The sequence below is a fragment of the Girardinichthys multiradiatus genome, chromosome 1, assembly GCF_021462225.1.
Source record: "Girardinichthys multiradiatus isolate DD_20200921_A chromosome 1, DD_fGirMul_XY1, whole genome shotgun sequence".
Classification (NCBI taxonomy): domain Eukaryota; kingdom Metazoa; phylum Chordata; class Actinopteri; order Cyprinodontiformes; family Goodeidae; genus Girardinichthys; species Girardinichthys multiradiatus.
The window spans coordinates 4,455,934-4,478,912 of record NC_061794.1 but is presented as its reverse complement, the minus strand read 5'-3'; the positions used below and the strand labels follow the sequence as shown (position 1 = coordinate 4,478,912).

The window sequence follows — 22,979 nt, the reverse complement described above, 5'->3', positions numbered from 1 at the left end:
AGTGGTTTTCATTCTCATCATTCCCATTTCTACTACCTACAGATGATGAAATCTTAAAAACCACCAGAAATCGCTTTAGTTACCATTAATTCATATGAGTCACCTGTGATTGGCTGGCCTCCATAGGTGATGTTGAGGTTGTATGTGCCAGGCTCGTAAGGAATGTACTCCACTCTGCAGCTGCCATCCTTGTTATCAGTGCAGGACATTTTGGCCTCTGATGGACCTTCCATTGCCAGACCAAGACCACCAGTTCCTGCTCCTCTGCAGAAGGACGATTACATTATAAAAAAGCAGGAGACCCTTTAGCGGGTATTTCAACTTGAACTTTTCAGAGTTGCGTACCGGGTTTCCACCATGAATTTGTTTGGCTTGTTGGTGATGCCGCTCTTCAGTCCAGGACCATGCACACGAACACGAGCTGGATCACAGCCTTCAGTGACCGTGACACGGAATGGACTCTTGGGAACCTGAGACCCATCATAGCAAACCTCCACACTGTGAGGGCCTGAAGAAAACACCTAGTTACAATCCTAACCAGACAGTAAATCTACTCATGCTGTTCACATTTTAACGTTGAAACTCACCCTCCTCATAGGGAGTGTACTCCACGGCATACGTCCCATCTCCGAGGTCTGTGATCAGGGAATCTGTGCGGCTGCCAGATGGGTTGCTGATCAGTGTCTTAATGTGGTCGCCTCCGGTCTGTGTGAGAGCACGAGCATCCACCGTGAAGTCTGTGGTCGCCTCACGGAAAACTCCTAAAAACACACAACATACAGCACATGTCAAAGCGCTTCCACTTTAAACTGGCAACACTTTCTGGTCTGAACGAAAGAGAAGGAGAGAGAAAAATGTACTACTGAACATTCAAACAAAGTCCCTCTGTTTAACCGAGAGATTTAAACCTCTATCTATCAAGGAACATGCTGGGGCTGGAGATGTCACCTTTGCCTTCCACTCCTGGTCCAAACACATGCACTCCACTGGCATCAACAGCCGGCTCCACGTTAAGGCGGGCAGGAAAGTTTGGCACATCCTGGCCCCCGTAGCGTATGGTGAGTGTGTATGAGCCAGGGTAGAGAGGGATGTAGGTGATTGTGTAGGTTCCATCTCCGTTGTCCTGGATGTGAACCTCTGCCTCAGTGCCGCTGTCTGAGATGATCTCGATGGTGAGCTCAGCCGGACCAGCATTGGTACAGTCCACCACAAACTCCCCAGTCTCTCCAACCTTAGCACGCTCCAAGCCGGGGCCAGAGCAGCGCACCTGAAGGAGGTGACAGGGTTAAATGACTGATGCCTTAAAGGAAATAAAACAATCCTCTGATAGGTTCCATCGAGGTCCAAGAGGGTGCTAACCTTGGATGGGTCTGTAGACGGATAAGCAGTAGGAGTGTATGGTGATCCAGGGATCGGCACCCCATCATAGGTCAGCTCCACCTGATAGGGCCCTGCCTCGCGGGGAATGAACTTCACCTGACTGGTCTCTGGGCTCAGCCCTGGCTCAACCTGGAACATAATGCAGAAAAATTGGATTGCGTTATTTCAAGAGATTTGAAATTGGAGCATTTAGAGCTACTTTTTGACTAAAAGGCATTTAGGAAATGAAATCGACCTTGCAAGCTACAGGTTTTCCTGAAGGTCCAGTAACTTTGGCAGCTACTTTGCCCTGACCACCGGCACCCTTCGACTTGACAGTCACTTCCTGGTCTTTGCCGACGGTCATCTCTACAGTGACACAAAAAGCATTCCCGAGTCAGTTGAAAAACAAATGCTCTGTTGAAAGGCTGAAGGGGGTGCATGTGAGCAGGTAACTTGATTCTAAAAAAAGACTAAAAATGAAGCCAGGATAATTCAGAGCAAATTAAGTTAATGCATTACCCAAAAATGCCATAAGATGTCAATATAAGTTTCTATTGTGCAAACATAAGCCTTCGCAAGGTACAAAAAAAAAAGTTTAGATCAAAAATAAAACTTCCAACAAACAAAACAACAATGAATAGATTTCTGATTGTGTGTGATCTGAGAAACAAGATGTTTTGGATTATGCAAACATGAGATTGAATAAAGATAGTGGTGAACATACTGTCTCCCAGTCCTGTGACGTTGACCTTGCTCAGGTCCAGTGTAGGAGCCACAGCAACGTTGAAGGGGCTCTTGGCAATGTGATCTCCACCATAAGTCACAGCAACTCCCAGAGGACCCTGATGGAAAAAGGAGAGCAAAGAACTAAGATCTGACAACAGCCAGCTTCTCAACTTCCATCCGTGCTGAAGACCTTCAGCAGTTTTGGTTGAAAAACTAAAATCAGACAATTGTTGTGTCTGAAAATCAAAATGCAGGAGGGCTTCCAAAATCTTACCTGTTGCACAGGCGTGTATTTGACAGTGTGTGTGTTGTCGTGGTTGTTTGTGATTTCGAAGTCCTTAACAGCCTCTCCTTTGGTCGGTCCACTGAAGCTGCAGTCCAGGTTGGCCTTTCCAGCTCCTTTGGTGTTCACGGTGAAGTGAGTAGGCTTGTTTAACTCAACTCCTGAAGGAAAGGAAGAAGAATGGAGTGAATAGATAGATAAAACGTTTTCTTTTGAGGAGGTTCCCTCTGGGAAAAGGTTCATGTTTCAGTGACATTGTATCATCAAAGTAGGGCATTTTTGTAAAAGCATGCAAAGGTGATTTCCTCATCTCAAACAATTTACTGAAACAAAAGCTAACAACAGTGGTGGGTATTCGTCAACAAGAAATTTCTCAATAATGTGTCATGTGACCTTGAGCATCAACTACAGCTTGACGTCTCATGCTGTTCGCAAGTCAACTTATAGTCTGCTGAGGCATGGCATCCCACTCTTCTTGAAGAGTGACTAGACAATGACTCAGCTGATCCCCTTGGTTTTCTATAGGAACTAAACTGGGTAAATGATCATTTGCAAGATCTAGTTAGATTTTTTTGCCGTTTTTAATAGAGAAACTGTATGGAACCACCATATTTGCTTGAAATGTACACGTCACATCTCAGAGACCCACAAACCTGCTACTGAACATTCCCAGATCCAAACTCTAAACTAAAAGAGAGAAACAATTGTCAGTGGTGTCTCCCAATCTATAGAACAGCACATTTTTAGCAGTTAGACCTGGTCTAACTATTGATAATTTTAGATTTCTGCTTGCTACCCATTCGTCCAACTCAATTTGAACAGAACATGTCGTTTCTTTCAAATCAGTTTCTTTAATCTCTTCCTAATGAGTTTTTTTGATTTACAGCCTTTTTAAAAATCTGCCACTATGCCGGACTGGATTTGTGTATTTGTAATGCATCTGTGTTTCCCTGTGATGGACTGGTGACCTGTCCACGGTGTACCCTGCCTCTAGCCCGTACACCGCTGGAGACAGGCACCAGCTTCCCCCTTGACCCTGTATGGAAGAAGCGAGTATAGAAAATGGATGGATGTTTTGTACAGTGTTCATACCACTACGACTAAGTCCTGGTCCCTCAGCCTTCACTTTGCTGGCATCATGAGAAGGATCCACCTTCACTCTAATCGGGGTCATTGGAATGGCCTAAACAGGAAACGAAAGCATTATAGTAAAGATAGATCGACTTTTTTTTATTTCATTATTCTATCAATATGCATGATTGAAACTCACATGTTCAGCAAATAGCACCATGATGGTGTAGCTGCCTGCTCCAGGAGGAGTGTATTTAACAGTGAATGTGTCGTTGTCATTCCTGATGATGTCAAAGTCTATATCTGCCTCTGCAGGTCCCACCACACCAGGGGCACACTTGATTCCTATGCTAATGTCACCTGAGGGCATAAGACAATATTTAGGACACTTTGTTTGAAATACAGACAATTTATATTGGCCAGGTCTTGTACTGCGGTGGAAATTCAATTCAGATCAGGGGCCTAATCACAAAAACTGACCAATCCTACATGACGATTAGAATACTCTTGGTAAAATATCTCCCTGACAAGTGCATTGATAAGCTGTTGTCACATGGTATCCTTGGTATCTTGCCATGTATGCTGGTGGCTTGAAAAACACATCATAGGTGGGTCTATACATGAGGGAAATCAATGAGGTTTGTGGGGCATAAAGTCCTGCCATGTCTTTAAAGTATGCGTCTTGCTTTTGATGTGCTCCTGTTCCGAATGATTTGTGTTTACTGGGATCAGATTGTTGGCACTCTTGCCTTGCAGCAAGAAGTTCCAGGGTTTAAATCAAAACCTGGGGTCCTTTTGCATAGAATTTCTGCATGTTATCACTGCCCATGAGTGGGTTCTCTCCAGGTACTCAGACTTTCTCCCACAATTGAAAGACATGGCTCTTAGGTCGATTGGTTAATCTAAATTCCCCTTAGGTATGGGTGTGTGTATGCATCATTTTTGTCTGTGTTACCTTGTGATAGACTGCTAACCTTTCCAGACCCACCTCTCACCTAATGACTGCTGGGGTTTGCACCAGCCCCCATAGTCCTACATGGATCATCATCACCAAAAATATAAATCACATGTACTCATTTAAAATAGCTACTGCATAGGAAAAATGATCTCGACTCATGTGGCTCTGTATTTATGGCATCAGGGAACTAGCCTGAACTTGTGGTGCAGAGGCCGGTTTAGGTCTCTAACAACGACTCCATCTTTCGCACCACCTGCAGCTTATACATGTGTCCTTTGTTAAATGTTGTGATAAAGTCCACCTAAACATGAACAATGAAAAAACAGAGTCCTCCACCATCCTTGTCACCATTCAGCAGACTAACAACTGTACCATCTGCGAATTTAAGGATGTGCCTGTTCTCATGGCAACCCCTGCAGTTATTCCTTCATAGGATATATAAGGGTGACAGAAGATATCCTGCGGAGATCCAGTGGACAAGGACAACGTTTACACATTTACCCTCACCCTCTGAGACCTATCTGTTGAAAAACTTAAGATCCAATTTATTAAAAGGTAAAATCAATTTTAAAATGACAACTGTTTCTGTGCCAGAATACATCACCAGTTTTTAAGTATACTTGTGATGCCATCACAAGTAGAATGCCATTTATTTTTGCCCCAATACATTTTATTTGTCTACTAATTTTAACAAATGGGTTTACTTGGACTGTTTATAGAATATCAAACTGTACAGTTTGTTTTTAGCCTCATTACCTTGACCAGCCTCTGAGCAGTCAACTGTAAAGTATGTTGGTTCAAAGGCTTTAAGGCCGGTCTTTGCTACACCAGGGCCAGAGACTTTCACTTTGTTTGGATGGCAGCCTGCTCCAATATTCATCTGTAATGAAAAATACACACACACACACACACACACACACACACCTTAAGCTTAGAAAATGTCTGTGGTTCAGAAACAAAGCCAAACTAAACTCCGGATTAGTGTTTTTACTCACCCTGAATGGACTCTCAGGGATGTTGACTCCCCCCCAGGACACCATGACTGTGTGTTTAACCGGTTTCCGTGGGGTGTAAGTACAGGTGTATGTGCCGTTACCGTTATCTTTAACCTGGACATCCACAGGATTGCCCTCTCCATCCTAGGCAGTAAACAACAGCTCTCAAATGTGTGTGGAAAATAAAAATACGAGGACATGGCACTAAAACTGAATTTATATTCAGGATGGAAATATGCAACTGTAACAACTGAATCTGTTAGTAAAATGTAAGATTATGTTTATTTAAAAACTAAGTAGAAAATGTGAAAAAGACACAGCGGCAAACTTAACAGCAGCGCACAGTAGAGCTCAAAATAAAGAAATCTATGCAGGAAGTAAGCATTTTAAACAACAACAAAAGCAGATACCTGAGCAACAATCTTCAGAGGAGCTTTTCCTCCTTGTTTGGCGTCAACTGTGAACTCTGTGGGTTTTCCAACAGCCAGACCGCTGCTCTGAAGGCCAGGACCATACGCCTTAACCTGAAACAAACAACCATCAAGAATGAACCCACCCAGGAACATGGATCCTTTTTTCCAGCCTATGTTCCTGGGGGTGTTCTTACTTTGTCAGGGTAGAAGTCTTTCCCTGGTGCGTTGACAATCTCAGCCATGAAGGGTGAGTGCTGAATGTCCTCGTTGTTGCACAGCACATGGACGGCATACTCGCCGGGCTCTGTGGGCCAGTAGCGCACGTCACATGACCCATCGCCCTTGTCGTCACATTCGATCTTGGCCTGAGATGGACCTTCCACAGAGAAACCTGATCAAGCAGAACACAGGCAGCTCTCTCAGAGACACATTGTACACAGGACAAACTAAAGGCTGACAGACTTTCAGGAGACTTTTACTGCTTCTTTATCTCCACCTTACTCACCCAGTGTACCAACGTTATCTCCAACAGCCTCCACCACAAAGTCAGCGGACTTGCCAACAACACCTCCCTCCAGCCCGGGGCCCCAGGCCCTCACCTTCTGCTGACTGGCCTCAGAACCAATCTTAACCTCAATGGGACTAAATGAGTGAAGCAGAGATGAATCATTGTAAAACTCAGCTACCAGGGTTGTTATCAAACCAGTGTTTCAGGGTGTTCACCTGCGGGGAATGTGCTGTCCTCCCCAGGTGATGGTGATGGTGTATGTTCCAGGAGTGGTAGGGTAATACTCAAATCCGTACACACCGTCTCCTAGGTCTTTCCTTTTACATGGCTCCTCAATTCCTTCTGTAAATGCAGGACTTGATTTAGGACAGAATGTTTTACTTATACAATGTTTGTGAAGATGTATTTATTTATATTCTGGATTTTCTAAACACCTTCAAAATAATCTTAGCCCTCTAATGTATTTTATTTAATGATAACAGAACCCAAAGAGAAATTAGAAAATGTTTCACTGGAGTGATCAGCTTTCTGAATACAATGTTTATCTAAGTAGTTTAAGCTCCAACAGGCTGTGCAGACTTCCTGCCCACACACCAAGTTTTAATGGCTGATGGTCATTTTGTGCAGATATTTTAGTAAATACTTGGGTGGTTGCATGTGGAAAGCACAGCTAAGGGATTAACAGAACAGCCCTAGGATTGCACTATGCAAGAAAATATGTTGTTCAAGCAACCTAATTTTATGTTTTATGTTTAATTTTATGTCATTCAAGCAACCTAATTTTTTGCAACAAACCTGTTTTATTAATAAAACTAAATATTTGCATATGTATTTATTTCCTATTCTTTGCCAATTTTCATACAAAACAAATTGCACGTTCTAGATCCTCTAAAAATGTTTGGCAATAGAGAGCAGACAATTCTTGTTACTAGTAATGTGCATCTAATGATATGCTGAATACATGACAAACCTGAACTGATATGCTGTGCAGCTGTCTGGTAAACAAAATCCAATTTGTGTTGCCTCACAGCAAGTTCTGGCTTCAGGTCTTGTCTGATCGGCTTCTGTGTGGAGTTTTTCTCAGTTTTTTTTCCCCCACAGACAGAAACATGTTTGTTAGGTGAACTGGAGATTCCAAATAGCACGTTAGTTATCAGCTCCTCTCCTGTGGAACCAGCTCCCAGTTTTAGTCCGTGAGGCAGACACCCCGTCTACTTTTAAGGCTAGGCTTAAAACTTTCCTTTTTGATAAAACCTATAGTTAGAGTGGCTTAAGTTATCCTGAGCTATCTCTGTAGTTATGCTGCTGTAGGCTTAGGATGCTGGAGGACATAATGACCACTTTAACTCTCTTTTACATTATCATACTACTCTCCAATTTTGTAATTATTTGCCGTTATTTTAGCTTTTTGTTCTCTTTCGGGGTTTTTTTTTTTTTTCCTAGAAGCGACATCTGGCCTGGCTTGTGCTGTGACACCTTGCTGGAGGGGAGCATCAACCAAGCTGCTGCTGCCAACAACTCACTGCTCACCTTCTACAGATGATCCACTTGGCCCTGTCTTCCAGTGTTCAACTCCGTCTCTTCTAGACATAGCTACTGACTGAGCTTCTATTGTGACTAACTGTATGTGCTCTCTTTTATACTCTAGACTTGAAAACTGGCTCAAAGTTCATCTGCTTAGCTGTCTTTCTATCCTAGATGAATCCTCTAAGGGAGCTATAACAATTAATGTTTCACTTTTCTTTCCTGTATAAAGCACTCCTGGATCAGTGCTTCTGTGTTCTTTTTGTGTCTCTGCTCTGTTCTCTCAAACCCCCCGTCGGTCGTGGCAGATGGCCGCTCACACTGAGCCTGGTTCTGGTTCTGCTGGAGGTTTCTTTCTGTTAAAAGGGAGTTTTTTCTCTCCACTGTCGCTACATGCATGCTCAGCATGAGGGATTGCTGCAAAGTCAATGCCAGTGACTGTCCACTGTCTCTACATGCTCATCCAGGAGGAGTGAATGCTGCTAGCTACAAATCATCCCCACGTTTGTCAATAGGCATCTGGCTTCCTTCAAACATGACACTATTTTTTGGGTCAAATGATCCTACTTTCATCTTAAAGTAGATGTCTTGTTCAGTGACTGCTGAACTAGCAACACCTGACAAGAACACGATTAAATGGGAATGAACGTCTAGATGGATTTTGTCTTAAAATTTGAAAATCCAGCAGTGGGATACTTAAAACAGAATATTACATACTATAATATATTTTAGCATATTTGCTTATTTGGATACATAAATACATTTGAGATCTAGCCAAATCAATCATTTGGATAAAACAGGCATGATAGGATTAGTTCTACATATGCTATAAAATGATGCAAATCTTTGACTGTAGTCTCACTCTAATCTGAGTCAGTTTTTAGAACGAGTTATCGGTTGCTGACCAAGACATTTGTTCGAAACTAGAATTGACACTAGTGAAACAAACCCAATGCAACAGTCCTGAAGTGAAAGTCTGTGTTTTAAACTGACTCACAGGGTTTGCGTGAAGTTATAGATGGATAATTAGCACTGGTGTGTGTACTTACTGGGACCCTTAATGGTGACTTTAAGCTCTCCGGTGCCGGCTCCTTTAGTGTAAACCTTGAAGTCTGCGGTTTCCTTCACCCTCAGGCCCTTTGGCTGCAGGCCACGACCCTTCGCTCTGCACAGGCTGGGGTTGCATGCTGGGAACACGCAGGAGAGAGTTAGAGGGAAGTAGCCCAAGAATCACCTCAGAGCTTTTTCAATTCAACTTTATAACCACAGAAAATGTGCCCCACGAGAGGTGAAAGTAAAATGAGACGTAGGAGGAATCGTGTACCAGTGTATTCATGTGAAAGAAACAGCCTCAACTCTGAGTTTTAGGGAAGCTTCCCTCTATTTTCCCCTCTCCTTCTGCTAAACTTCTGGTGCCTCACATTTATCTTATCCCACAGCTTACTACTGGCACAGTAAAGAAAGTGAGCAAATGTCTTTAAATAGCAAGTGGTATATCTCTCTTATCTCTTAATTAAAGAAGGAGTCTCAGTCAGAGCTGACTGGCCAACAGGAAGCAGCTGAAGACCGGAAAAACGCAGGCTTTTTCCAGAAGGGAAACTTACAGAAGATATAATATAAGAACAGTCAACATTTATTACATAAGCTTAAAGATTACTAAAGCAAAAATGTTACCAACTAACTTAGGTCATTTGAGAGTCTTTATTATTAGATGCAAAAAAACGTTTGCCTGAAAAGCAGCTCTCAGGGTGATATGATAAATGATTTACAGATGGTAAAAGGTGGTCTCAGAATCATCATGATAAACTTGTCCAATTTATTACAGGTAAAGATCTGAAGTCCAAAAAACAAAGATTATGAATTTACCAAATGTTTTACTTAATTTACCAGTATTTTACATGACTTGTTAAAAAATATTCTGATAGCCCTACAGACACTGCTGATGAGGTGGAACTATCATTACTTGGCAACTATAATTTGTTTTGGTGCTGCACTTATTTCTTCATATATTAATAATAAATATTACACATTTTATTTAATAGGCACAATGTACAACTATTTATTGCATTTTAATGAATTTTCATTTTAACAATAATACAGCTTTAATAATGCAGCAATATCAACGCTCTGAATAGACTGAGCATTAGAACCCAGTTCCAAAACGTATCAAACTAATCCTCATTCCCGCTGTACTTCAAAGAGTTTTAGCATGTGCTATACAAATACATAGGTACGGTTATTAAAATTTGAACAATTCATTCCCTTTGTAAGCTAACTTGAGATAGAAGAGGGGGACTGTTTGGAAAGAAAGGAAGAAAACATTTCTTCTAAAATGTTAATAGATCCTAATAAGGAAACGTTTTCTGGGATGTCTGATTCACGTTGAATCCACAGTGTGTAGTCTAAACTGGGACAATTAGTCACAAGTAAGGAATTCCCTAAATTAAGGAGTAATATCTAGGATAAGATGACTCAGTCAGAAATGTTAAGTACATGATCCCAAGGCACAAGCACTTGTACAATCTCTCTGACACACAGTGGGTACCCAAGAGAGATGCCAGGAAACAGGAAATGACAGCAGAACGAAGAGGCCGTTCTCAGGGGCGGACAGATGCCAGTGGGCCTTTATCAAAGAGAAGACGGGGAGGAGAAACCAACAGAAGTTGCCACATCCAGCACAGCAAAAGGAGGAGACAGAACACAATTAGAAACAAGTTTGAAACAAAATTACTTTTGGAGGTTCACAGTGAAAACCATCAGAGTCAAAGAGTTTGAATAATAACTAGTTCTAAATTTCACCTTCTCCCACGTTGACTGTGAAAGGACTCTTGCTGATCTGACCACCAGCAAAGGTGATGGAGATGATGTGCTGGCCCTCCTGAGTGGGTTTGTAGGTGCAGCGGTGGCTACTGTTGCCCTTGTCCTCGATGGTGCAGGGCAAGGTGTTATTCTTTCCAGCAGGATCTGTGATCACAACCTCAACTTCTCCAACACCAGCACCTCCAAGGAAGAAGATTCAGTCAAACATGGAAATCTGCCTTGTTTTATTTCTTACTTCATTTGATGGCAAACAGAATTGCTTCTCTAAATACTACCTGCTGTGTAGACGTCAAAGTAGGTGGCTTTGTTGGCAATATTGCCTGCGGGCTCCAGGCCGGGGCCCTGGGCTGTGGCCTTGCTGGAGTCTCCCTGAGCCATGCCGATGTCTACCTCGAAGGGACTCTTGGAAATATGCTGTCCAGCAAACAAAACGGTCACCTGGAAAACATAAAGGAGAGTAGAAACATTACCCATTTGCAGTTTCTTGGTTTTCTCCAATTATTTAAATTAGATTATAAGATATTCTGCCAAAACTTTCCAGGTTTTTAGCTCTTTAGGAATGACCCTGTTGGAGCCAAAATCCGTTTTTTTTTTAATCTGTTAAACTGTTATGTTTGGTAATGTTAGCAGATTTAAAAGAAATAGGACCAAATCAGTATTTGACAGGTTGCTAGTAACAAAGATCCTAAAGATTAAATGTAAAACTGAGTCTTTGTCAAGTTGCTAGTTAGTTGTAGAGATAACACTAATCAATGCCTTGAGTTTCCAGATTTTTCCATGCAGAAAGGTTTTTTCCTCCAACTTGTGACTCAAACTGAATAAATGAAACAAAATAACCAATCCATGTAATGTTCACCTTCCTCTAATCACATCCATATAATAACTCTAATGCTGCACGAGAATGTCATAAATTCTGCAGCCTTGTCAGCACAAAACGTCCTGCAATTTTCACCTAAACAAACTCAAATTAAAGTTCCCCTCAAAGTCAAACTAAACTACTTTGGGGTGTATACACAAACAGCTGTTCAGTATACACCTCCATGGCCTCGGACTTGGAGGAGCTGATCTCAAGGAAACACGACTCGTTATTGAGACATTGACATTTAGTTTTGTGGTTTATCCACCACTGTTGTTGGCTTATGCTTCAATAAATTATTTGAGATGAGGATATCATCATTGCATGCTTAAACTTATAGCCCTACTTTCATGATATAATATCACAGTAGTATGAACTTTTCATGTTATCCTCAAATTTCATCCGAAACCCAAAAACCCCTAGCTTCTTGTGAGTGGTGTAAAGAAAGAACTATACACCCTTAAATGACATAAATGATATTTTCTTTACTAAACAATCCATCACAAATCCATTATTCTTTAGACATATATTGAGTTTACCTTGTGCATGCCTGTCACTTTGGGTACATAGACAACAGAGTACGTGCGGTTCTTGTCGTTGTTTGCTGTCACTTTGGCCTAGAGGAAAATGGGACAAAAGTTTACAAAAACCTCTTACTTTCAAAAGGGTTGAGTTTAAAAAGGTCACATTCCTATTAACTGACAAACCTCCTCTCTGTGTCCTGCTGGATCCTCGACGTAAACCAACACCTCTCCCATCCCTGCACTGATGGTCTCAACAGTAAACAAAGCCTTCTTCATCACAACATTTCCGACTGGCTCAATCCCTTCAGAGACAAGACACACATGTTAAGATGCATTAGATGCAGTCATGTTAAAATCAGTCAAGGTAGATAACTCCTTCAGTTTACACATTTGATGTTTCAGAAGACAGGGTGACCATAGCCTAAGATGATCAACTACACATCACATATTCCAATATGTAATTATGCAAAAATAATCCAAAAGCTAGGACCAATATTGAAAAAGTCTAGCTCATAAATGAATAGTTTTTTAGAATGATATTTATTAGCAAAAACACCCAGTTATCATCTTCTACTCCCTTACATCCTTGAGGAGGACTTCTTAAACCACCCATCCTGATGTTTCTTCAGTACATTGATGTTTACAGATGTTTGTTTCTGTGTAGCCCTCTAAAAGGTCCCACTACAGACCCTCTATTTGGTTTTGACTGGACCATTGCAACACAATGATTCTCCTTCCTTCATTCTCTTGTCAAATAGTTCCACTGTTTGGGATCATTATCCTGCTCATGGCCCAGGTTGGACCAAGCTTCCGCTGTTGGACAGATGGCCTTATATTTAACCCTGGAACAATTTGTTGTTCATGGTCAACGACTGCAAGGTACCCAGGTTCTGGAGCTTCCAAATTATAATTATCCTGTAATACATTTAACATTTTTATTGATAATCGAGGCATGTCATGAGAGATCTTGGGTTATTTGTAGTCTTTGAGTAATGCATGGTCACTAGAATGATGCACTTTATAAATTGGATGGATGGTTAGCACCAGTTGATTCTCAAAGGTCATTGCAAATCCTTTTTTCTCTTGACCTTTTCTCTTGGCCTCACGCACAACACAGACCTGGATGCTACAAAGCACCAAACAGCTACAATGGTTCAAAGGTACAAAGGTTCAATAAAGGCATGCTGTAACTAACAGCTCTGTGTGTACCTGGGCCATAAGCACGGGCCTTCTTGGGGTTGAGTTTGGGTCGGAGAGGAGCTCCAGGCTTCAGTTTTGCCTTGGGGAACTGGGACAGGTAGGTCATGACTGAATGTTCATCCACGTTGGGGTCTACAATCTCTTCAGGGGTTATCACCTAGAAAACAGACAAAAGGAACACATCCTTTAATTTTTGAGGTCTTTTATGCTTGTTTGCCTGTACCAAAGCAAGGGCATGTCACATTACAACCACCAGCAGTTCTTTATTAGTTGCCATGGAATCCATTACCCACATAAAAGTAAATCAGGTTGTGATTTGTAGTGCCATGTGCCAGCTCTCTACCTCAGCCCAGAAAGTACCTGATCCAGATTTGCATGCAAACCTGCAGCAGCCACTCATATAGACTTTCGTTGTCTGGTTTTGCAACCCACAGAGATTGTAAGGGGAAGACATGAAGCCCGCTTCTTAGTAAAAAGAGAGATGAAGGCGGAAACAGAGGTGACCACAGACCAAACCGTCAGCACGCTATGTTCTGCCAGCCGTGCCAACGCTCGTCTGTTAGGCATGAAGCCTGCCAATACCAACAAAGTAAAGAAATGACTCTTCAAATGCTGAATACAATGAAAGAGGAATTAATGATTAAAAAGGGGCGAGACCAGACACTTCACCCGCCTTGCCTGCTGATGGTGGTTTCAGTCTAGGTTACAATGTAGCTTACCATGGTCAGTGTGTGAATGTGTGCATGAATGGATAGATGACTGATTATAAAGCACTTTGGGGTCCTCTGACTTCATAAAGTGCTATACAAGTGCAGGTAATTTACTGTAATCAATTAGGAAAAGTTAATTCAGCAAAGGCAAAAATGGCAAAAACGGGATTGCAAAAATGTGTTAAAAACTTCTCTGCACATTGCTAACAAATTCAATAAAATAGGTAAGCAACTAGAAAGGAACCCCTGGTCAATGTTCGAGGAAAAGAAAATTGAATGAAGTTTTTTGTTTTTAAGTGTGCTGAGGAATACATCCACAGTGGCTTAAGTTCCCATTTCACTTCATACTTCAGATACCAACACACACACACATACACACACACACCCCTTAATGGGCAGTCCCAAAAACAAAAATAAAAAATCTGTGGTGTTATTTAAATAATAGTTTGGTGACTTTGCATGCAGCTGTAATTTCTTTTTGTTTTTTGTAAGATATTTTTTCGGCACTAGTGGCCTTTATTTTTGACTGTAGATAGACAGGAAAGGTGATAGAGAGAGGGGGAGACATTCGGTCAATGTCGCCGGGTCCGGGACTCGAACCCGGGACAGCCGCCTCGAGGACTGTAGCCTCCGTACATGGTCACTTGCTTAACCCCTACACCATCAGCGCCGTGCCCCATGCAGCTGTAATTTCTGATCGGTTTCTTTAAAGTACCTGTGGTATTCCCAGCCAGTCATCAGCTTGCTGCATTGCCTCACGGGCGTTATCCACTGGTTTAGTCTGATCCCACTGGTCCCAGTCAGGACAAAGACCTGCAGGAGGGAAGAAGAGCTCAGCTGGGTTTGACACAAGAAACATCACAACTTCCTAACTTTATTGTTTACGATGTTTTATTCTTTTTTTTATGTTAAATTGAGCAGAAAAGGTTCACACCTTAAGGCTGCTTTTTGATAAATGTTTTTTTTCTAGTGGAAAAAAAAATCTGAACTCTTTTCTCTGATTCAAGTCTTTTAGTGGTCCACAGGTGTATTAAAAATGCTGATAATGTGAAATATAATGTGAAAACCTGTCTATGTCGTCCTTACATGTCCCTTCCACTCTCCTTACTCTACTAGAGTATGCAAAGGAAAGAGGTGATTCTTGAAACTCAGATTTCCCTCTCTGCACTCACCTAATGTATAACAACATTTTAAGGGAGCAGTCAGATTCATAGCAACGCATCAGCAACCATGTTTGGGTCTGGATGACAGGGAAGTTTACATTTTCTGGGTGCTCTTTTGAACAGATTTCAATCTGACCACATTGGAGCACTGAAATAAAACAAACAAAAAGGTTAAACTGCTCTAGTCTGAATGCTTATTTAAAGTTTTAACTGGAATGCCCTCAAAAGTTGGAATTACAAGTCGGAAAGTCAGGGCAACACGATCATACCAAACTTGGCTGCTACTAACATCAAAAGTAGTAAAACTTTCTTACTGTGACCGTTTATAGCAGTTCTTTATTATTTATGTAACATTTAGTCAGTCGTATACATTTTACTTTACAATGTTTATAACACAAGATGTTTCAACACTGTTTATATGCTCGAAATGCTGCGTAGAGCAGTGTTATTGTCATTGTTGTTGTTGTAAGACGGCTGTTACAGCTTCTAGTAATACGAACAAAAACATGCAGGAAACTGGAAAGCTAAACCTCGGAGATGACGCAAAATCCGAGATCCCAGTTCTGACTACCAAGGTTAATGAAACGCATCATTACTTGACTGTTGTTGATACAGGAGCTTCAATGACCTTTTTGAGGTGCGCTCTATTAAAAATGCTTATAATGTGAAATATAATGTGAAAACCTGTCTATGTCTTACATGCATGTCCCCTCCACTCTCCTTACTCTACTTTAGCATGACCTTACAGTGAGGTATCAGATGAAAGACCCCCCTGAAACCCACTACAATATCACATTTAAAACACATGCAGAGAAACAAACAGAACTTGTCAGCACCCCACTTTAATCAGAGACAAAAACATCCCAGCTTCCTCTCACCTGGAGCGCAGCTGTCCACCAAGGCTCCCAGGGCCCGGCCAGTTTGCCAGTCCCTGTTGAAGTTGGTAATGGGAAGTTCAGGAAGTTTGTTCTGGATCCATCCCAGCAGCCGCTGCTTGGGAGTCTTCTGCCTGCCGTCGTCTGCCTCTTCTTCCTCATCCCACATCGGCATGGAGATTGAGTAGTGCAGGATAAGGGTCCATATCAGACCCAGAATCAACTTCAGGTTCCCATCCACAATGGCTTTAGAGTCTAAGGGCCAGAGAACAGAAACTTAAAGACAAAATGTCATAATTATGAAACACATAAAACAGAAAAACACCCAAATAATGAAAGAAAAAAAATCTACACTGGGAATGTCAGAAATATGTGAAACATGAAGCAGCCCAATTAAAAGTGTTTTAGGCAAAAAATCAACTATAGAGTATGCAAAGGAAAGAGGCGATTCTTGAAAATAAGATTTCCCTCTCTGCACTCAGCTAATGTATAACATTTTAAGGGAGCAGTCGGATTCATAACAACGCATCAGTAACCATGTTTGGGTGTGGATGACAGATAGGGAAGTTTACATTTTCTGGGTGCTCTTTTGAACAGATTTCAATCTGACCACATTGGTGCACTGAAATAAAACAAAAAAAAAGGTTAAACTGCCCAGTCTGAATGCTTATTTACAGTACATATGACAAGCAGTCAGTCAGTCATTTTCTACCGCTTATTCCATAGTGGGTCACGGGGGAGCTGGTGCCTATCTCCAGCAGTCTATGGGCAAGAGGCAGGGTACACCCTGGACAGGTTGCCAGTCCATCGCAGGCCACCACACATACAACCATATACACACTCATTCATACACCTACGGACAATTTAGAGATACCAATTAACCTAACAGGCATGTTTTTGGACTGTGGGGGGAAGCCGGAGTACCCGGTGAGAACCCATGCATGCACGGGGAGAACATGCAAACTCCATGCAGAAAGACCCCAGGCTGGGAATCGAACCCAGGACCTTCTTGCTGCAAGGCAACAGTGCTACCAACTGCGCCACCGTGCAGCCCCTCATATGACAAGCATTACTTTCTGAATGAAACCATTAATGCACAAGCTGATTACCAATATCAAAGTCTATGTAGCGAGAGTTTTCTCTCATACCGCTCCTATGTATTAACTGAGATGGTACTTAACCCCCTTTTACAATCAAATTTTGCTTTTATTATCAATGTAATAGCAGCTTGTTATACTTGTGTTAGTCTATTAAGAGCTAAAAAACAAGGTCTACAATTCTAAGCCAAATCCAAGCAATAAGCATTTCAAACTACAAAATTTTGTTATTTTACATTTTTGCCTTAGTTTATTTTTTATAAAATAACAAAAATGCCATAGCATTAAAACTGTAATAGTCACTATGTTATAAACATAGCATTATTTCAGCAGTCCTATAAATAATAGTTTTTAATCAGTGGTAAATAAAAGTGATTAGAAGTTATTCCTGTGTATATAAACATGATACGGTGGTATTTTTACTTTTTTTGTTGTCTTAGTGATCAGCTACAGCAGCAGAGTAGGTAACAACAGGTTCCTACTTCTTTCTGCTGTTATTGTCAGCTTCAGTCTGGCTTCACCAATACCTATTATTAGCTACATTAGCCACCAATGAACTAAACGAGTAGTAATGAAGAGGGGCGCACTGTTTTGTTTGTTGCTTCACTATTTTGTAGCTGACTGAGCAGTCAGCCAATTACCATTTCCTGTGTTAATTATTAGAGAGGAGCTAGGACTGGCTGGCTTTTATCATTAAAGTTATTTTTGACCAACACTCTAAAGGAAGTTTCTTTTAAAATGCTTCATAGGTTCTATCCAACCAACCACTAGAGACTTTAGGATGATATTAATGTAAATTGTACTTTCTGTTAAGCTAATAGTTGAACAGCTAGCGTTAGCTTATGTCTAAGGTAAGGTAAGTTTATTTATATAGTGCTTTTCAGTAACGAGACACTCAAAGCGCTGTACATACAATTACAATACAATCAAAAAGAAAATAAACACAGATACAGACACAGAAAAACAAATCAAATGATACTACAATCCTCAGAAATCTAAAAATCTATGAATCCTTCTGAGAAATCTAAAAATCTCTGGCTAACATTACAACGATACAGATAACATTAATAATCCTTTGGGTTTTATTGGTAAGAGCTGGTTCTAAACCAGTCTTTCTAAAGAGGTAATAACAGTCATTTGCATCCATTGAAATTTAACTAAGCAATCACTGAGTTCTAACTAAGTCACTGGTGTAAAAACAGCTTTTGTTCAAATTTCTAGTATTATTTTCCTTTCACTGGTGAATCTAAAAATCTATGAAAAGGAGAAGAAATGAAATCCACATTTAGGTAAAAATAAGGAGCATGGGAAAGCAACGCACATAAGCAAAGATTTTGCAGGGGCATGGTGGACTCGTGAGGGTGCCAATATTTAAGTATGATCATGTGTGCAAAGAATTAGACTGTCAACACTGACGAAGGTGCCATTGTCCTTGAAAAAGAGATGGAAGTTTTATCAAACGGCCATACAGTTCAGTTCACAGATGAGGGGGGTTGTTGGGGCAGAGCGTCGTATTTACAGAGCATCCAGGAGAAATGTTTTGATAAGAAGCCTGTGAAGGCCATATCGGGGCGCCTGAATTAGACAAACAATAAATGTTTTGGTTCTGGCTGGCCGCGATTTTTCCGCCTGCCTTCAAAGTCTTACTGGTATTTCTCAATTTCAAATCCAAATAGCCACATTTCTGGTACTTTCAGTAGATCCTGAGCAAACATCTTTCTCTAAGATTAAATCATGTCATCTTTGAGTCCGGGAAACGCAGCCAGCCTGCGATTGTGTTCAAGGATTGCGTCCAGCTTGCGATTCTGCTCTCTTAACATATCAGTCTGAGTTGCTGAGAGCTCTAAAGATCCCTTCAAACATCCGAGCAGCTTTGGAGTGCTTTGAACAGGTGCCGATGTTTTACAAATCTTTCGATAAGCCAGGTAACCGCCAACTCCAAAAAGCAGAAATCCTGTTATCAGAAAACCAATTATGTACAAATCTTCCACGTCCTCGACTGACATTGTTGTCAGGCACACAATCTTCCACTGCTGCCAGGAATCCATTGCGTATCTGGAGAAGAACGTCCCGTCTGGACAAGAGGGTTCCCCTTTACTCTGTCTTCCCGTCGAGAAAATTTGATCGATTGTGTTGAGAGACCAGCTGACCAAATCCATAATGAACAAATTAGGAGGATATGCGAACAGAGGCTCTAAGAAAAACGTAGACAAAAAGCTGAAGCAGGGCAAAAAATGGGGGAGGATCAAGGACAGAATCGAAAGTGTCTGACCCCACCGAGAGCAGAAGAGAAAAAAAAAAGGTTCATGCCAAGTTCCATTTGTACTTGGAAGTTAGAATTTCCGACATCTGAGTAGGAGGTTTCAACTGGAATGCCCCTGAAAGTCGGAATTACAAGTCGGAAAGTCTAGGCAACACGATCATACCAGACTTGGCTGCTACTCGCATCAATAGTAGTAAAACCTTCTTAATGTGACTGTTCATAGCAGTTCTTTATTACTTATGTAACATTTTGTCAGTCGTACACATCTACTTTACAATGTTTATAAGACAAGATGTTTCAACACTGTTTATATGCTCGAAATAGAGCAGTGTTATTGTCATTGTTATTGTTGTAAGACTGCTGTTACAGCTTCTAGTAATACGAACGAAAACAAGCAGGAAACTGGAACGCTAAACCTCGAAGATGACGTAAACTCCGACATCCCAGTTCCGACGCAGCATTACTTCACTGTTGTTGATACAGGAGCTTTAATGACCTTTTTGAGGTGCTCTGTATTATCAGTAGCCTATTGTAGCGTTGGCTTGTAGCATTAGCACAGCTAGCACGTGGCATCATTCAGCATTTCATTTTTTTTCTGTCGCTCTGCCTCATAAGGAAAGTACCTCGGAACCACACTTTGTGGTTGTCTTGTCGGCTAAATAGGTTAGAATATGTTTTTTTCTGGCTGTACTCGACCTAAAACTTCCAGCAGCAGCTCAGGGAGCAATATAGGCAAATATGGATTTATATGGATTTGGACACAACCTTTTTCATTTTTTTAAAGTTTCAATAAAATAAAAATTTCGATCATTTTCACAACCCTGGTTTTTGTGTCATAACTATTCACCTAGTCTATTTTATTGAATTTTGACAACTTATGACCAACCCAGAGGACATGTGTTGGCTCTGATGATCACTAAAGAAAGTTCCCACCCTGGACATCACATGTTTAACTGTTGTGGTTCAAATACTTGAAGAGCAAAGCAAACAGACTCTGGAACAGTTTTTATCTGTGGGTCATCAGACCCCATGTGATCAGTTTCATCTCAATAACTGCAATATCCTCATCAATTTCCTCATTCTGTAATTAATATATTTATCATATGTTTATACACTAGTCACAAAAAAAGATATTTGGCTTTCGGGTGAAATTTATGGACAATTTATTGAAATAAAAGTCAAAAGCAGTAGTGAGTATACCACAACAATGTCGATGTCTTAGTAATGTGTTGTGTTCTTGAGCATCAACAACATCTTAACATCTCATGCTGTTCGCAAGTTGACCATTGTCTGCTGAGCCATGACATTGCACAGTTCTTGAAGGGCGGCCCTCGGGTCATTGAGGTTCTGAGGTACAGTGTTACAAGCCTCTACATGGTCTCAGGTTCCCATAAGTTTAGTATTCTCATCCATGAAGATGAAATTATGTCATTCAGGCCCAAACTGTAACACTAACACCACCAAAAGCTCGTTTGGTGACAACAATGGATGATGCATAGCGCTCTCCTTCATGTCTCCAACACTGCTGGCGGCCATCGTTTCTGCTCAATGTGAATCAACTTTCATCAGAGAGCAGCGCTGAGTTCAGCATAAGTGCCCTCTGGCCCATGCAATAAATTGATGCCTGTGCCTGGTGGTGTGGTCAGGTACTCTTGCAGGTTGCTAGAAGGTTGACATAAACTGTTTCCAATGGTCTGACGCTTGGGTGCCTCTCACCTCCCTTAAATGTGCCTGGAGCTGAGTGGCATTCATCTTCCGGTTCTGCATGGCACTGTTCATAATGAAGAAGTTATCAGTGTGGGCTGTGGCTTAAGGACTTCCACTTCTATGCCTTTCTTTAACTCTTCCAGTCTCTCTGTTGCAACCTGCTGATGACACTCTAAGTCCAGTGGCCACTTTTGTCTGAGAACATCCTGTTTGAGGCCTTGAAATAGTAAGGTACTGTTGATCAATTATTAGGTGTCATCTTGGTCTCATGATGTCAAAATGTGAACAGCATCATGAGGAGGACTTTTTAAACAATACAATTTTGACAGAGCCAGAAAATCTATAGGTTGATTCATGAATCAACACTTGTGAATTTTGCCATTAAGCTACTTGTTAAAGAACAGCAAGTTGTACAAAAAGTACTAAAATACTGAACAGTTGGACAAGTGCATTAATTTCACAAGAAAGCTGAATATCCCTAACTTTTATTGAGTAGTGTATGTACAGTACATGTATACATGTACATATTGTATACCTTTTCCCTTTCATTTCTAAACCTTTAGTCCTAATTGTATGTTCTTTAATCGTTATTTATTTCTTTTACCAAAAATCAGCAGCTGAATCAGTTTAGTTGCACAATGATGTATAATAATAAAAAAATAAATTCTCACGATTTACTCAACAGGTCCAACTTAAATCAAGATACAAATCAGTCCAACAGTAAAATAACACAGCCAGATTCAAGTGTGATCAAATTCAGTTCATGCCAATTGGTAAAAGGTTTTCAAGGGAAGTCCAACTGATTGCACTGAGTTTTTGACTTTGCTGCAGTCCTTCATCCTGAGGAAACATGCAAAACACACACAAAAAACAACTTTGTCCCAGATCTAATCTGTGCATTCTGCCAGTACAGAGGCAAAGTGGTAAACAGTGACAATTGGGGAATTTTGCGAAACTTCAATATTTTAGTATAGAGCTGAACTCATTATGGCCACAGCAATCCACATAATGGTGACGAAACAGCAACATACAGTCCAACATGTGAATGTTGTATTTGGGGTCTTCCTCTCAAGTTTAAACCACTCAAACAGCTAGTAGCAGAGGACAAAGTAATGCAGCATGAAGATAGTCTGGGCACAATTCACACAACGACCCACAGAACCATTAAATCTAGCACTCATGTTACATAAGAGGCAGTTTATTGAGAGTATGATTGCAGAGGTTCAGCCTAAAGGAAATTGTGGAGTAATGTGTCAGTGTGTCCTCACACGGATTAAAGCATTGTCTAGGAGGGAGAAAATTGGGTTGCAGTTTTAGTGTTTTGTAAGAATGTAAAGCGTGCTGACTGCTATGATAAAGTGCAAACACTGAGCCTCTGTGTAGGGTCAATTTCAGCCTTCATTAAATCCAAACTCCAGAATTGAAGCAACAACATCTACAGTGACATCTACTATTTGTGTGAAGTTACTAACAATGACTGGTTTTTTAAACATTAGAAAAGTGGGGCTTAAGTTGGAGACTGGAGCTACTGTGGGGAGTATTGCGGACCTGCTGTAGAAAGGACATAGTTAGGCACAGGTGGTGAAGATAGCACAGGGGATTGTGGGATGTCATCTACCGGATCTGGACTCAATTTATGCTACACAAGTCCAGAAAAGGGACACGTTACTACAGACCACACCCACCCCGCAATTTGGCAGTTTATCCCACTTCCATCAGGAAAACGATTTAGGAACATCACATCAAAAACAAATTGCCTGCAGGGGGACAATTGCCTTTACTGCTTTGGGAAAGAAACTGTTCCTGAGTCTGACACTAAACATCCCTGCTCACGATCAAACAAACCACCAGCCAATCATAGACTGTTTCAGCACAAGCTGCACTTTATGTAAATACGAAATACAACATGCCACATTCCATGTAC

The 22,979-nt window shown here is 41.1% G+C and overlaps 1 protein-coding gene across 4 annotated transcripts in view; it reads right to left on the bottom strand.

Annotated features, from left to right (window-relative positions):
- Positions 1-22,979, bottom strand: part of flna (filamin A, alpha (actin binding protein 280)) — a 69,617-nt gene that overhangs the window by 17,613 nt on the left and 29,025 nt on the right. For all 4 annotated transcript variants that reach the window (XM_047377854.1, XM_047377874.1, XM_047377865.1 and 1 more), the window contains exons 3-26: positions 15,992-16,243; positions 14,666-14,763; positions 13,250-13,397; positions 12,224-12,342; positions 12,056-12,133; positions 10,936-11,098; positions 10,640-10,840; positions 8,890-9,027; positions 6,532-6,658; positions 6,314-6,450; positions 6,003-6,199; positions 5,806-5,919; positions 5,396-5,539; positions 5,157-5,280; positions 3,642-3,802; positions 3,464-3,554; positions 2,363-2,532; positions 2,087-2,204; positions 1,616-1,728; positions 1,360-1,509; positions 949-1,267; positions 588-761; positions 346-508; positions 104-264 (exon numbers count right to left, since the gene is read on the bottom strand). In XM_047377854.1, the coding sequence (XP_047233810.1) occupies positions 104-264; positions 346-508; positions 588-761; positions 949-1,267; positions 1,360-1,509; positions 1,616-1,728; positions 2,087-2,204; positions 2,363-2,532; positions 3,464-3,554; positions 3,642-3,802; positions 5,157-5,280; positions 5,396-5,539; positions 5,806-5,919; positions 6,003-6,199; positions 6,314-6,450; positions 6,532-6,658; positions 8,890-9,027; positions 10,640-10,840; positions 10,936-11,098; positions 12,056-12,133; positions 12,224-12,342; positions 13,250-13,397; positions 14,666-14,763; positions 15,992-16,243 (3,660 nt within the window). The remainder of the gene's footprint in view (positions 1-103; positions 265-345; positions 509-587; positions 762-948; positions 1,268-1,359; positions 1,510-1,615; positions 1,729-2,086; positions 2,205-2,362; positions 2,533-3,463; positions 3,555-3,641; positions 3,803-5,156; positions 5,281-5,395; positions 5,540-5,805; positions 5,920-6,002; positions 6,200-6,313; positions 6,451-6,531; positions 6,659-8,889; positions 9,028-10,639; positions 10,841-10,935; positions 11,099-12,055; positions 12,134-12,223; positions 12,343-13,249; positions 13,398-14,665; positions 14,764-15,991; positions 16,244-22,979) is intronic.